Source organism: Marmota flaviventris, chromosome 16 (genome assembly GCF_047511675.1).
Source record: "Marmota flaviventris isolate mMarFla1 chromosome 16, mMarFla1.hap1, whole genome shotgun sequence".
NCBI lineage: Eukaryota > Metazoa > Chordata > Mammalia > Rodentia > Sciuridae > Marmota > Marmota flaviventris.
In genome coordinates, this window is record NC_092513.1 from 35,706,970 (window position 1) to 35,723,664 (window position 16,695).

Here is a 16,695-nt window from a genome sequence, read left to right on the forward strand (position 1 = left end):
GTGGAAGGAGACCTTCATGAGAGCTTTTACTGGACTTCTCTGGGCACCTGTGCCCCCAGGCTAAATAGAAGTGTGAGACGTGACTTGGGGAACCTCAAAGGGGAACAGACAGCCAAGCGTCTCCTGTGGACTGTTAGCAATGGTTCTGACAGAGACAAATGGCTTGTTCATCAGATCCAAACAGTAGAGATTGGGGGGGGGGGGTGCAAACAGCAGGAGTCCCTTTTACTTGCCAAAGGTTTCATGGAGATTGTATCTCAGGGGATTCCTGAATGAGAACTTAGGCCACTGGAGAATGGGAAGGAAGAACACCCAGGCTGAGCAAAGAACAGATAAAGGAAAGCTCCCCCAAAGACCTGCCTTTCCTGCCCAAGGAATGAAAAGTCGAGTGTGGCTGAAACTCCAGAGACATCTGGGAGTGGTGAAGACCATGTTACACAGGCATGAAGGCCACAGACTATATATAGGGCTTTGTCTCAAGTCAAACCTACTTTATCCCAAGTAGGTTTGATCCTGCTGGTCACGAAAAGGTCACTCATTCTTGTCTTCCTAAACAGAAACGGCAGATTGTTTTCAGTTGGAGGGTATTAGGAAGGAGAAAAGACACAGGCCCTGCAGGACACAAGTGTCTCCAGACTGTGCACAGGTTACTGTGCCAGGACTTGCTACTCCACCAACCCCAACCTTCTTCCAAACCTCCACAGCTGCCAAGATGGACCTTCTCCAGTGCTTTCTTCCTCCTCTGGACCATCACAGGAGACGGGCCTTCCTTGCCCCTACCGCAATCTTTTTTTATGGGGGGGCGGGTACCAGGGATTGAACCCAGGGGTGCTTAAGCCCCTCAGTGACATCCCCAGTCCCGCTTTTATTTTAATACAAGGTCTTGCTGAGTTGCTGAAGTTGGCTTTGAACTCAAGATCTACTGCCTCAGCTCAGGCTCCTGAGCTGCTGCGATTACAGGCATGAGCTGCCATGCCTAGCTCTCAATCTGCCTCTGGAGAGGCATGCTCACAGTCCTGGGTTCTCTGACTTGTGTATTTGGTTACTACACCCCCTTAGGGTGCTGGTCTGGTCTTGTTTGTTCACTGCTATGTCTGAGTCCTAGATAGTGTCTGGCACTAAGGTGCTTAATAAAGTTTTGTAAAAATTGATGGCCGAATGAATCAGAAGATCTTGCAATAAATAGTACCAGCAAGAAACCACAAGGGCCAGGGCTAGGGAATGATGCAGAGAAAGGGGCAAAGTCTTTCAGACATCAAACTTCTAAATGTGGGAACCCAGGAAAGATAAGGGAGTCCAGGACAACTCTACATTTATAACTTCACAGACGCTGCTGTTTGTAGAGGTGGAGAAACAAAGGATTTTTGTTTGGGGGAAGAAAATAAGGGGTTCATGTAGGACTCGGTTGCATTTAGGGTGCAGGCTTCAGCTGTGATATGTCAGGTATAGAGGTCCCTCTGCATCACTGTATCTAGCTGCTAGGGGAAACAGCTACCTACCTGCTTTAGAATACAGAATGGAGGGTCTTTGGAAACAGGGACAGATCTTTTATCTGTTATTTACATCCCTACTAGAGTGTGGGACATACAGAAAGCCTCAAATGAATGAATGAAATTGAAGGTGAAAACCAGGAAGCCAGCCAGCCAGGCAGGCAGGCAGCTGTGGGCCTTGGAAGAAAGCACCAGGGTGAATCATAGGCAGGTCATAAACTGACCAGGGAGGTCTGAATAGGACATAACAATGATTTGGAGAGGACAGGGGAGGAGTCAAGGGATGACACTGAGGAGGAACAGAGACATTCTGGTGATACCCAGACAGCCACCAGCAACATTGTGCAGGAAGTATCCAGGAAGTCTATTATGATACTGGTATAACAGTGCTGCTCAAATTGAGAAAGATGTATAGCAAAGAGAAGGAAGAATAGGGGTGAGGGGACTCCAACAAAGCTTACTTATGAATATGGATACAAAAATCTGAAAGAGCAAACAGAATTACAACAATACTTTTTTAAAAGGATCACAACCAGGTGAGTTATAGTACAGGAATCCAAGGATGGGTAAATGAAAAGAAATATCCAACTCAAAAAAATTTTAGAAAAATAACTCAAATTATAAAGACAAAAGCAAAATGTATCAAGTCATAACAAAAAACAATATAAATCATACATAAAATTATTGGAGGAAAAAATGAATAAACCACTAGTTAAACTAGAGGTGAAAAAGGGGGAAATGTTACAAAGAATTAAAGTAATAACTAACGAAAGACCAACTTTAAAACATTCATTAGATACTTTGTCTTTCCTAATTTTCTAAGTCAGATGAAAAATACAACTTCTTAGGCAATTATAATTGAGAAAATTGATCCCGTTAGGGAAAAGTTTATTTTTTTTAATTTTTTTCTGATAATAGGGATTGAACCCAGGGGTATTCTACTGAGCTACATCCATAGCTGTTTTTTTAAATTTTTGAGAAATGGTCTTGCTAAGTTGTCGGGGCTGGCCTTGAACCTGCCATCCTCCTGCTTTGGCCTCCTGAGTAGCTTGGATTACAGGTATGCACCACTATTCCTAGCTAGGAAGTTTAAACAAATTGCCATAAGAAAAAACATTAAGACACCAAAGGTCTCCCCCACTCTTTATCCTCCCCTATCATACTGTCACAGGTCTACACAATTTCCCAAGGGAATTCTAACAAGCCTTCAAAGGCAATGAATGAAATGCCATGTGAACTTCTCCAGTATGTGAAGAAAAAACTTAAAGTATTTTTTATGAAGCATGAATAAAACTGATACCTAAACATCTACTTCATGCATCCACACCCACCCACCCACCCACCCAGCCCAAGGAAAGCACAGCACTCACAGCAGCATCGTTTGCCATGGCGCACAACTGTAAAACAGCCAACATCCATCAAGATAAATAAAGGTGATATATTAGTGAAAATGAACAAACTAGGTTTCCCCATTTTGGTGTCCGTCTCAAAAATGTTGAGAAAAGGGGCACAAAGTAGAAGGATCCAAATATGATTTTGTTTATAAGGAGCTTGCAAACTGGCAATATATTGTTTAGGGACAGACTGGGAGGAGGTAACTAAAGCATCTGGTCTGGGGTCCTTACAGTCCTTAGAGGATAGATGCTTCTGGGGAAAGAGACAGCCAGGTGATGGCAGTTAATCTAAGTGTGCTAACAACTGGAATACCTAAAAAATAAGACTACAAATATTTGTTTTGAGTTCTTATTCCTGGAATGCCCTTAACAAGATGTTCCTAAGAATAAATAAACCCAGAATGTATGGGTGTATGAACTATGAATCTGAGAAAGGATGTGAAAATATTTCATAACTGAATGTTCTTCGCTGGGCGAGGTGACCCGGAAACTTCAGGGATCTTGTCTGTTATTATTGGTCAAAGTACATGTCCGATACATGAGGAAAGGACCTGGGGAGTCACAAGGGATGTCTCAGACTGATCCCAGCTTCACATGCACCTCAATAGCCTGCATTCTTAAAATTATTAGTACAGTTAGTGGGCAAGATCTGTGGTCAATTCTGACTTGCTAATCTGATCCTTTGTGTTAGCTCACAGATTAAGCTGCTTTTAGGTAAAATGATAAAAAGATAATTTTGAGGTGGGGGTAGTGGGATGACATCAAAGGGGCTATCTGGGATGCTTCCAAGCAGTAATTTTCTAGTTCTTGAAGCTATTGCATAGATGGTTGTCTTACTTTCTTTAAATGATCTATAAATGCTACATTTGTCAATGATAAATACTTGATGCTCAAATATAAATTTGGCAAAAACACAGCAACTTTTAAAAACTTGGGCATGGAGGGAGAGGGGAAGATGGGGAGGCACCCCTACAGGCAAGAAACAAAATGCACCTGAGCAGGAAGAAGTTTCTAGTGCCCTGGAGCACATATCAAGGCTACTCTAATACTCTGCCCAGTGGTTTATTAAGGGTACTTTCACATGCATCATGCCATCTTCTAGATATATAAGCACCCTATAGAATCCAAAGCTGGGATTTTCTGCACCTCTGATGGAGCAGAGTCTCAGAGATAGAAGTTCGGACCAGGGTGGAGAAGGGCCGAGGGAAAGGAGATAACCAAAGTCTGTCTTCTGCTTTCATGTAAACCAGTTCCCTGTAACTCCCATCCTTCTACAGTTTCTTTATTATTCTTTCCTGCTGTTTTAGGAACCATGAGAACATACCCCTCCACCACCTGATTTACAGTGCTACAGGTTAGTAGGGAAAAACAGAAATCTTAGCTGGAGAAGATGCCTAAAAGATGGGCACAAAGATCTGACCAGATGAGCAGATGTGGGGAGCTTTCAGTTCTGCAAGCAAGTATCTGGCGTTCAATTTCTTCTCCAGAGTATATAAATACAATTCTGCTGTTCCTCGAGTTATTATGACACTTAACTTGCAGAAAATAATGAGTTACATGTCAATGTCTGCATTTCCACCTAATAAAGATCACAATGGAACCATTGAACTGAGAAATCTCTCCCCTAGAACTCTAGTTATACATAATAATTAAGAATGAAGAAGTTTGTCGTAACATTTGTAATTGAAACTTCAGAAATAATTGAAATGTGAAAAACTAGAGAATTGATTATATGTATTAAGGTACATGCACTCAGGCAGAATATTAGAATCTTTTCCCCCCAACTCAACAGGCCATGAAACCAAGCTACATAATCTAAAGCAGAGCTGGGATCAGCTACACAAGGCCCATGCTCACAAGGGACCTGCGGTTGATTTAATGAGCTTCTGTTCCTATAAATTTTATCTGTAACCGTGTGATGCGAGTCCAGTAGCACCCAGGAGCATGCTTGTAGGCAGAGGAGATAGGTACCATATCCACATCTGCGATTCCTGTCGCTCATGAGCATAGGATCAGGTAGACCTAAGATATGTGAGAGTGAGACAGACCCACAGCTAAGTAAGCAGGGGTGCCAACAGCTCTGGGAGCTGAATGCAGAGAGAAAACACCCCGAGTGGCTCTATCGCTTTGTTACTTCCCCATATTAAGTCAATGGCTTATCTTGAAACAATGAGAAAACATGACAAGACAGAGCAACCCAGAGATCCTTTTTCTTTCAACCCTGCTTCACTCATCAGTAAACTGAAGGCAGAACATTGGTAGAATGCACAGAATGAGAAATGAAATGAAAATAGTCAAGTTGATTTTGTACAGCATTTCCCCTGTTGTGGTTAAGAATGAAATACGTGTACACAGGGGCTACGAATTATGAGTGGGACAATTTTGCCGATTCTGCCCACAAGTTTAAAGCCTTTATATTTGCATTTTAAACTGACATTGCATAATACAAAGATGAGCAGTAACATTCCCAATAAATTTTAATTTTTCCTTATGATGTAATGTAGCAAAAAAAACCCCAAAAAACAAAAAAAAATATAAAACCACACAGAAGGTGAGAGATCATAAAGGCAGGAAAAAAATGAGTATCTTTAAAAGCACTTTTTATCCCCACAAAATGGCCCCGATTTCCACTGGGACCTACAAATTATGTAGCTGGATCTCTCTCATTGACACACACTCCCCCAACCCCTTACTCCTTGACTGAAGGTGCCGACAGGGTCCATGTTCTAAAAAATAAAATAGCTCCAAGTTTCCCCTACATCAAAGGTCTTAGACTTAAATATCAGGGCCTCCTGGAAAGGCTGTTACAGAACAGATCGCTGGGCCCACGCTCAGAATTTCTGATTTAATAGGCCTGCAGGGGCCTGAGAACTCGCATTTTGAGCAAATTCCCCTCAATTGATGTGGATGCTCTTATGCCACACCCAGAACCCCTGGTCCACAGCGCACGTGACTTCTGCCCTTGACATTTGCTGAAGCTGAAGATGACTTACAAATGACATGTTCTATTACCTCGTAAATGTTAAATTGCTCCACTAAGTCCAGGTCAGTTCCCTTCTTGTTCAGATGCCTCTGGGACACAGCAGCAATACCCAGCTCCTCCAGACAATCCACCACGTCGTAGAAGGAGTCTTGGTCTGGCAATCCTGACAACGTCTGGAGAAAGAAGAACCCAATACAGACACGACTTAAGAGACAGTCACAAGGCTCTGAAAGCATTTTTACATGTTAGCCAGTGGCCTTTGATTATAACAATATAGAACAAGCAGATGGCACATTCATTTCAGGAGGGCGAGAAAACTCCTTAATGTGAGGGGTGGGATAAAGCCCAAGATTCCTGCTTCCCTTCCCTTGAATATGGGGCTCAATACTCATACAGTGGGGTGTCACATCATTGTAAGCTCATGTTATGCAGCAAAGCGAAGGGATTTTGCAGGTGTCATTAAGTTCCCCAGATCAGTCGATTCTGAGTTAATCAAAGGGGAGATTGTTCTGAATAATAATCCAGTGAGTCCTTCAAAAGAGGGCTTAGGTCTTCACTGACTCAGAGACCAGAAACAGATTATCCTCCTGGTCTCTAGGGAGGAGCAAGACCCCCGTGGGTTCTTTGGCTGTGAGGAAATGAATTCTGCCAACAGCCATAAGAACTTGGAAGAGGACCAAGTCTCAGAGGGGACCACAGCCCCGGCCGACACCTAGATTGCAGCCCTCTGGGACCCTGGCTAGGTTTATGCTGGCCTTCTGCCTCACAGGATCTGTGAGATAGTAAAAGCATGCCATCCTAGTAACTAAATTTCTGTCACATGACGATAGAAAACTAATATACCTTGGGATTACTCCTAGTATAATCAATACACCAACAGCTGGTGTTATAATAATTTAGTGATTCCCTTTTAATTCAGCAGGGCCTCCTCTCACTCTATGAAACTCAGAAAAAGAAATTTCAAAGTGGCAACCATAAGACAAACACATAACCTGAGAAAAAGCCAACTCCTCTTTGAATTCTGCCTTTCTTCAAAGGAGGAGGATGGCTCAGACCAGGTCCCTGCTCAGAAGTGGGAGGGAGCCTTGGGGAAAACTACTTCAAGCCACTAGTCTTATCAGGGAGGGGGAGAGAGGTCCAAGGAAAGACAGGATCTGCCTGAGGCAAGAGGAAGTCCTTGGATAAAATCCCAGCTCAGAGCTGCCATTAGGTCTCCACTTCATGCACACACCTGCATTCTGCAGGAGTTATTCTGGGCTGAAAGTTCAGATACTGGTCTCCATTCCCTACCTACTTCACCACCTTTGCATTTCTGAGAACACTGCATGCTTTCCAAAGTGACTCTGAAGGAGGTTTAACTTGCCTCAGAAGACCTTAGATCAAGGCTTCTAAAGCCTCATTTCCAGCCCTAATTCTGACATCTATTTTGGGGCTGTCAACACTGGAAGGGAAATCTACCAATAACCCCCAAAATGGCTTATTCCTCTTTATTCTGTGCAGAGAATACTACACATTGCAACTGCTGTATATGTGTAATAAAAATTGTAATGCATTCCGCTGTCATTTATTTTTTGAAAAATTAAAAAAATAAAACAGTGGAGAAAAAAAGATTAGGAACTCATGAAAAAATGCTTGTGTGGTAGTGAATTACTCCAGTAAAAGGTACAGTTTGGGTATGAGAGAGGAGCCTGTAAATCAGCTGTAGTAAACAGATTCTCACATGTGCATGGCCAAGCATGAACCCAGGGCAACTGATGTGACAGTCAACACTGCATAACCAGTAGCAAGAGTCACCCAAGCGCTTGCGTCTATCATGAACCAAGAAATCACAAAGAATCCCATTTTCAGCTGGGCTCAGTGGTGCAAGCCTGCAATCCCTGAGACTCGGGACGCAAAGGTAGCAGGATCTCAAGTTCAAGATCAGCCTCAGCCACTTAGCAAGGCTAAGCAATTAAAAAGATGTAGCTCAGGGCTGAAGTTCAGTTCCCACTACCAAGAAAGTTTAATAATCCTATCAGGACAATCTTATCCTCTGGTTCCAACAAGAACTCTAGAACTTCTTAAAATGGCAATACCAGTCCCAGGATCAGGGGACAAATAGAGATGCCCTACTGCCTATAGACCCTATAAAACATACAACTTGGAGAAAGCAGGCACTTCAACATTTAGAATCAGAATTAAGACTTTCTACACAGCCAGAAGGATGTCTCTGCCTCTCCACTCCCCTTCCTCCAGACCTGAAATCAGCTGACCTTCTTTCACTCTGAAGTTTCCAGGGGATTAAAATCCTAGACCTAATCTCCATTGCCTCAGTGAGTCCAACCATGAAGGGTAGGGGGATCACTATTAAATAATTAAACAACTAAATCTATAGACCAAAACAGACTCCAGGAGCCTTCACTCAATAATAGGCACAAAATCAAAGGTATTGAAAGGTCATTTGTCATTTCCGCTGTGAAAATCTGAGCCAAGCCTGGGGACTCCAGCTCTCGTGCCTGGCTGTAGGGGAGATGCTGGTCCTTCCACCACAAATACAAACAGCTTCCTTTTCCGCCTATGATGGGGGGTGGGGAGACTTCCCAGAAACATGCATTTATCTACTTTCAGCTGATTCTCCAACAAGTTCAGTTAATTTACCAAGCTCCCACATGTCCCTGGGCCTCTCCTCCAAGTTCCACCCTGTCACCCTCACTGCCAGGCTGCCTGCGTTTGGTGAAGGTGACAGTTTTGCCAAATGACTCTGAAACAAATATTTCTTTCCACCTTTACCCTCAGATACCACAAGAGAGCCACCTGATACCTGGTGCTTCCAACTTCCACTTTCTGATTTTTGTCTTGGCAGGGCTTGTGACAAGGAATTCTTTACTGGAATCTCCTAAAGGGAAAGCATGTCCCAAAGGACATCCCCCACTCCTTGGGTTTTTATGGATTGCATCAAATCTTTTTTTGTAGAATAAAACCAGTGTGGCAAAGCCTACATGCCAATATTCCCAGCAGTGTTGTGCATGGGAGGGAAGCTTTATATACCGAACCCCCTTCCAGAGAAGGTATAAGCACACAGCATGTCTTCACAACAGAGACAGGACACAGAAGGATCTCTGGCATTATCCTGATAGTAGCCAGGCCTTCAAGGGGTATGACTGCATCTGACATTCTTGGAAAGACAAAACTGTAGTGATGAGAGAATAAACAAGTCGCCAAGAGTTATGGATAAGAGGGTCAGGAAGTCACTATGAAAGAACATGGGGAAAACGAAATCAGTCCCTTAACTGTGAAGGTGAGATCCATCCATCCGTACATTAAAACTCAAAGAGCTGTAGACCAAAAGGGAAAGTTCATTTTACTGTGTGCTCTGTAAAAAGTAACAAAATGTAAGAACACAGGCAAAAAACTCAGTATGAATGCCACATGGGTTAATTACTTCCGTGGCCTGGAAGCAGCTCCTCTCCCCAGGGCAGTCCCATAGTAACCTCTCCTATTATTCATGCCCCTGCATCTGCCTCATTTTATTTTACATTGATCCATACCCGAGACCCCTAGAATAGGGGAGTATCAAGGGGATTTCAGCTGGGTCAATACAGGGCATAATATCAGGGTAAGAAGGGGTTAATTTCTCACATTCCCTCTGATCTTTTGAAGCCCTGGTTGAGGACAAGGGACAGGGCAAGGGGGGGGGGACGGGGGATAATGAGTCTGGTTAACATCCCTTAACAAAGAGACCCACTTCAGTCTCAGAACCCTGGGCAGGCTAGGATTTGTTGTCCTTGTTTTTGCCATGAAAATGTCAAATTTATTTAATTCCACGTTATTACACCACCGTTTATTTTGCTGAAATCGATACAAGTTAGAAACCACCCAACTTGCAATATAATTTCCCAGATTTCAGAGTCTGCATTTTTTTTTCTTCCAGACCCATTTTAACATTTCAATTTGTTATTCTGTTTGGTATCTCAGAGCATCTTACTCACTGGGGCAATAAACACGCCTAACCCAGTATGAGTGGCAGCAGTCTCTTGACCTTTTTAAGGAAAGGGTTACCACTTGGAGGAGTATCCTCCAGGAGCTTTCTGGACTTGTCCTAAGCCAGAACAAAAAATGAGAACTGCCACAAGAAAAGGAGCAAGGGAGGCATTCCTGGACATTAAATGCCACAACATCCAGCAGAGGGGAGACATACTGTGTCCCATAGCACTGTGTCCTTGCCAGCAACTGACAAGAGCTCCCATGTCACCCAGGTGCTGTTGCAATCCTAAACACGACTGGGCATGGCCTCTTCCAATACAACAGACAATTTTATTGGTATGGATTGTGATGAACTGCAGGCAAGAGTATTTTCTATTTTTGCTGATTCTAATGTTTCAACAAAACAATGTCAGGGACAGAAAAAGGACAGGAAATAGAGGACCTTAATTTGAGGGGGGAAAAAAACAGAAAATTGCTTCAAATCACATGAAGTTAGCACACAAATAGATTTTTAAGTGGCAGAATTCTTAAGGCTTTGCACCAGAAAAGTTGTGTGCATTTCCATTTCTCATTGGGACATATGAGAGTTTCCTATGGGCTCACCAACAAGGGACATCTCATTAAAAAGCAATTATTGTCATGTAGCTGCAGAAAAAAGTCTTGATTCACTGAATTTTTTTTTATTCTTAGTTGCTTTAATGTTTTTTCATTTTTCTGCTAGGTTCTAAAATGTACTTAAGATTTTTTTTTTTTTTTTTTTTGCCTTGCTTCTGGCAAACAATTTTGTAGTTTATCCTTTACCTTTTAGCATAGTTTGTGATTTTTCATTTCACAAACAAAACCATTAACAATTTTATGCAGTGACATTTAAATCCCTTCCATTGGAACCTTTTATTGATTTCATTAGTAAAAAGAATCTTCGTGAAAGTTGTCACTACCAAAATCGAATTATGTCAAACCTAAACAGAACGGAGCCAGGCCGCCACAAAAAGATGGGCCTTCATGCACGTATACCCATGTTACGAACTATCCAAGGAATTCCTGAAAACTGCAGTGTTCCAGATAAGCTATTTGTTTAAGGATACTTGGCTAATAATGCTGTCTCCCCCAATGAGCTCGCTCCAACTCCTGCAACTAATGATCTTTGTTTCAGAACAGCCTACATGTGTTCTTCTAAACATAACCTCTTAGAACGTGCCTGTGACCTCCCATTGTGTGTGTATCCCAGGCTGCAATCCCTTGCTATCCCAAATAAACTCCTTGTTCTTGCAAAGTCAGCCTGTCTCAATTTAAGTTGGCATCTTCACCAACTAGACAAATATAACTCCCCTTTTCTACATTTCCCCCCCTCAAGTTTAATGGGCTACATTGAACTCTCGAGTCTCTTTGGGATTTATTGTGGTATCTAGTCAAAGAACAATTGTATTTCCACTTAGCAACACCTCCCCAGTCATGGAGGAAGCTACCCTGTCCCCAACTGTGTGGCAGGTTGTTCTGAACACTGGGGTCTGTTTCAGGTTCCTAAGCAGAGTCCACAGACTGCTGAGGAAACAGCAGATTACACCCTCAATCCTTCTAGTGGGCACATGTTACTACCGAGTGGGAGAAAGGGTTCCTTATAATTATACTGCTCTACGAATGCATCTTCGGTTCATCAGGAGAAACATCTCTCCAGTTACATGCCAGGATGGGATTCTGGATCTTTCTGAAGCCTTTATTATCACTACAGTTGGAAGGTTCCCACCCAACAAGCTGGAGCACATGAGGAAAGTCCACAGGATAGTTGACAAGGATGCCTTGGGTCCAGGGTATAACAATTCAAAAAAGGAGCTCCAGTCCCAAATCTGGTCCTTATGGGACCCCCTGCCTCAAAGCATCTCTAGGTCTAAGGACGGCTACTGCCCTGCAAGTAGTCAGTGACCAGAGAGGAACGTGAAGGGGAGACAGGAGTGCAAAGGTGCAGTCATTCTCATATAAGGAGGATGGGATCCATTCACAGGAAACCTCATCTCAGCCCAAGGAATCCAAACTTAGTTCCCCATGGAACAAAAGACTTTTTTCCTGTTTTGTGAACTATTTCTTTAGAGTAAAATTGTTGATATTCTTAAGATATACCCTAAAATTACCTTAATAGGAATAACAATCACAAAATTTCTGCTGTCAACTTTCTCATTTTACTAGGAAAGACCAAAGCATAAAAGCATATAGACACCCACAGACCCTCATGGGCCCAGGCATCTGTGTGCATGCATCCACACACACCATGCACAGCCTGAAGGGCTTTCTCCTGTGAAGCAGCTGGGGTTCCAGTTGCCATGATGGGGGTCTCCACACAGTGTGGCTTGTGAAGGAAAAACTAGGTTTTTACATATTAGTATACAGACTATTAAAACAAGGTGCCATGAACTAGGTGGCTTAAAGCAGGAATTTGAAAATCTGCTATTAAGGCATCGGCAGTGCCATTGTGCCCTCTGAAGGCTCGATGGGAAGCTCCCTCCTTGCCTCGTCCTGGATGGTTGGTGGCCGTTCTCAGCACTTCTGGGCTCATATACATGTCATTCTAATCTCTGGGTCTTCACATGACTGTTTTCATTGCATGCATATGTTCACATCATCTTCCTTGTGTCTCTTTCCTCTCATGAAGACAACACACCAGATTAGAGTCTACCCTGATGACCTCATCATCACCAGATTACATCTGCTAAGAGCCTAATTTCAAATAAGGTCACATTTACCGGTACAGGGGTTAAGATGTGAATATATATCTTTTGAGGGCACAATTTGATACATAACACATCAACCAACCTTGTTCACCAAAGTCATTGCATAAACCAGCAGCTCCGTGTCAACGCCATCTTTTTCTTCCAGGATTTCCATGATATTTGACCAGGGCTTAATGCCTATGAGTGAAGCAAAAATCATTAGAAACAATAATTTGACAATATCCAGTTCACATCATAGTATATCCAAGGACTATTCCCCCCCACCCACATCATAGCAGTGTCTTTTAACTGCCAAATTTTTGTGATAATATCCTGAGAGTGGACCTGAGCATGCTTAGAATTAAGATATCCTAGAGGCAACATTGTACCATATCAGCTTCATCCTGTTTAATCAAATGTCATAAATTCTCCAGCATCAAGATGCTTATCTGCTCACTTGAAAGTTTCCCTTTATATCCAATATGCAGTTTTTAAAATTCTTTTCATGTGCAACTTTTTGGGCCATACACTTTACTCAGGTTGGGAAAACTCCCCCTAGGTGTTTTCTGAATGTCCCATGGCATGCAGAAGTTCTTCGTGCACTCTAGCAGTGACTCACCTATCTGAAAAACATCTTAAAAAAAAGAATGCTCCTCTAGTCCCTTGGTATCAGCCAGTTACAAAGTCTAGTGGGCAGCTGTCTGCAATAGGTTTACCATCTACAGGAGCAGTTAGACATAAGAATAAATACGGGCCCAGAACAGCTGAAGAGAGGCAGGCATTTAGCTAATCGCATCACTTAGTGAGGGAGGCATCTTCCAGTGGGAGTGGCTATAGAGGGCTTAGGACAAGAGGTGGCTCATGAGTGGCCTCTGTATGGGAAGGCCCATGAGCAGCTCTCCCCAGGCTCAGAGGTGGCAAGAAAATGCATCAAATTCAGGACCCACAAGGCAAGATTGCAAAGGGGGAAACACTCTCCTGACATGGCTTCCCACGCCTGAGAGCAATGTTTGAAGTGAAGCAAGCATTGCCTTGCCCTTGGCTTCTTGGTTTGGGACCTGAAATTCTTTATAAAAGCCTTGAAGGGACACTGCTTATTTTTGCATGATGAAAGTAAAATTGAAATAACTTTAGTAGTTTCCAACTGCTGACCCTTGCATGGTTTATGTCACTCACAGCTGATAACAGCCTTGACATGCAAGTTCCCCAAGGTCAGAGAAATACCTGTCTTATTCATCTCTGTGCTCTTACCTGACACATAATGTGTTCAATAAAATGCTGAAGAGTAATAAAGATTTCTGTAGGAAGTGGGTAAAGCTAGAGCAATTTTAAAAGAATGAGATAGCAGATGCACACAGTAAGGAAATAAGAGGATTAAAGACGTGAGACAGATTCAGTTTCACATTGAGATCTTCTGGCTCTCCCACCAAGTGATACACAAAGTCTTATCAAGTCACTCTTCCATTACCTTTTAAACTGAGCACAAAGGCATGCTCCATTCCCTTGCTAGTAGGCAAATTATCCTGGCTGATATTGAAGTTCTTTTAAATCTACACCACAGCATAGTTGTTCTTTAACCCTACCAAAGTAACAGTCAATCAATGCAGTCAGTAGGCCTATGGTCTCACTATCCAGGTGCAGCTCAAGAGCTGAGCGCCTCTGCTCTTGCTTATCATTCACACACAGCACCAAACCTCAGCATAAAACATGTCAGTGTGTTACCCACTTGTGGTTAAAAGGAACATAGCGTAAGGGAGAACACACTGGAGCCAAGAATTTCTAGTAGTACTAGCAGACCCAGAACTGCTTCCTGGTTTCTTACTTTGAAGCTAAAGAGGCAACAGGGCTCAGAAAAAGTAGCAGAGGCCTGCAGCCCAGAGTAGCCAGACTACAGCCCCCCCCATCCCACGGACACATACGTGTGTGTGCGCTGCGTGCGTGCACATCATCTAATCCATTATGATTAGAACACTCAAACACGAGCTTACTTTAACTGAGAAAAGTGTTATTCATCTATGGTTCCCGATTCTATTATCATTTAAGGATTTTAAGTCTGGGAACATGCATATATTTACATGCTGCTGGGATGAATGCTCTCTTCCCTTTGATAGTTTGGTACCATTTAGAATGAAGGCGAAGGGGAGAAAACATTGGGTTTAACAAAAACAACTTTGGTGGGGTGTAGGCTAGACCTGTGTAAAGCACCAGCACTTGGGACTCTTAGGAGCTGCCCCATCAGTACCAATTAGTCTAAGCTCATCCTCCATCTTCCCCACTATGTGTGTTGGGGGCATTTTTGTATCGAAATAAGCCCTTCAACCCCACCCCTTTACGTAAGACAAACTGGGCCCCAGAGCAGTGGAATGAAGGTCAAGTCAGAAGACTCATGTGGAAGCATCTACCTTGCAGTATTTCTTCAAGGTGTCACTGAGGGAAAAAAAAGCACTTTGTCTTTTCCTTAGCAATGACAGGATAGTTGGAAAGCTCTCCCCGCCCCTGCCCCGACTCCCCAAATGCTGGAGTACAGGCTCTGTAAGCCTGTCATTTCTTGATGTCTGCATACGCATGGCGGATACTTGCCAAATAACTGAGTATACATGAAGATATGGAGAATCATGTTACACAACAGGCACTTGAACATCAGTGGCTATAATTATGATGGTAGTGGTTTGTGGTGACATCCACGGTTACCCAAGGGCGGACCTTCTACAGACTCCTGAGCCAGCCCTCTCGTTTCACCAAAGCACAGGGCCTCTCTTAACCCAGAATAAATAAGCAGAGAGAAATGGCTCAGGACTTTCCTACTCGCCTCTGTTAAAACTAAAGCAAAATAAGACAGCAGCACAATTCACACGCAAGCTGGCCTAACACTTGAACAGAAGATTCTCTTGGTGTGCTCCATGCCTTTCTCCATAATGGATATACACCCCAGAGGCATTTCTGTAAAGGACAGAGGAGATGGAGCTGGAGTTCTGTCAACCTCGAGTTTCCACCAGGCTTTGAACATTCCTCACCCATCAGTATGTTCTCAAGCAGAAACAGATCGCCTAAAAGGATGGCCGAACTCCACCCTCCCAACCCCGTTAATCATGTGTGACACATGTTTAAGAATTATGTCATATCTCATCACTTTACATTCAAATGAAAAACAGAACTTCAAAAGCTATGCTGAGCCAAGTTAATATGACCTGAGATTTATGACAGAAATTTTGAAATGAGTTACCCTGTCTGGTTCCTTGCCCCATCCTCTGTGGGAGAGGCAAACGGAGGGGAGGTCCTCTGCTCAGGGAGCAGTGAGTTCTTGACCAACACCCTGTCAGTCACCATAGGGAAGACCTCAAAGAAAAGGAGTCTCTGATATAGTAACAAAGTGAAGCCCCCTCAAGGGCTACCAGGAGCTCTGCTGCCTTTCTTCCCACCAGGCCAGGCCTGTCACCAGAAGGGAAAAGTGGTTGAAAATGCAAACAGAAGAGAAGATGATCTAGGGGACCCAGCAAATAGGTGCAATAACAAGCCATGCCCAGGAACTAACTTCAATTAACCTTTTTACTCTAGCTCTTGAACGGAAGTCCAATTGCCTGGGTCAAATGAGGTAATATAAATTTTCAGTCATTCATAAATAATAATTACTACCCATACGGAATTTGACCACCTCAGGTTTTATCCCTGTTCTTTAAGTGGCCCACTCTAGGCCACAGAGCAAACTGGCTACACTGTGAATGAGCCTTCTGGTTAAACCACAGGCAACCACGCATGATTGCATGATGTTTGTAGAGCAATCAGAGGACTCTGTTCCGGACTAACTGCATTTGCTTGAGGTGGTAATGATGTTTGAGGACCTATAGTTTATTTTGTTGGTTTTATGTGCTGATTCCTTGAATCTGACAGTTTTTCTAGTCTGAAAAAAAAAAAAAGGATTGTCTATAGCATGCCATTCACCCTGCTGGGGAAGGAATCTAAAGCCACTCTGAGTAAAATTTATGGCTTGTTTGTATATGTGTGCACAAAGAGACATGCTCAGTTTGTCCCTGGTCACCTCTGGCACCTGGGGCTGCTCTCTGGTCCATGTGAGAACTGGAGAGCTGCCTCTAAATCCTAGGTGGAAACACACCTGGCAGTCATGTTGCTCTCTGCAGAAAACCATGACATATTTATATGTTTAA

General features: G+C 43.1%; 1 protein-coding gene across 1 annotated transcript in view; it reads right to left on the bottom strand.

The window, feature by feature from the left end:
- Window positions 1–16,695, bottom strand: part of Fhod3 (formin homology 2 domain containing 3) — a 439,678-nt gene that overhangs the window by 149,969 nt on the left and 273,014 nt on the right. Inside the window, exons 8-9 of the mRNA XM_071602801.1 lie at window positions 12,636–12,730; window positions 5,897–6,040 (exon numbers count right to left, since the gene is read on the bottom strand). Coding sequence (XP_071458902.1) covers window positions 5,897–6,040; window positions 12,636–12,730 — 239 coding nt within the window. The remainder of the gene's footprint in view (window positions 1–5,896; window positions 6,041–12,635; window positions 12,731–16,695) is intronic.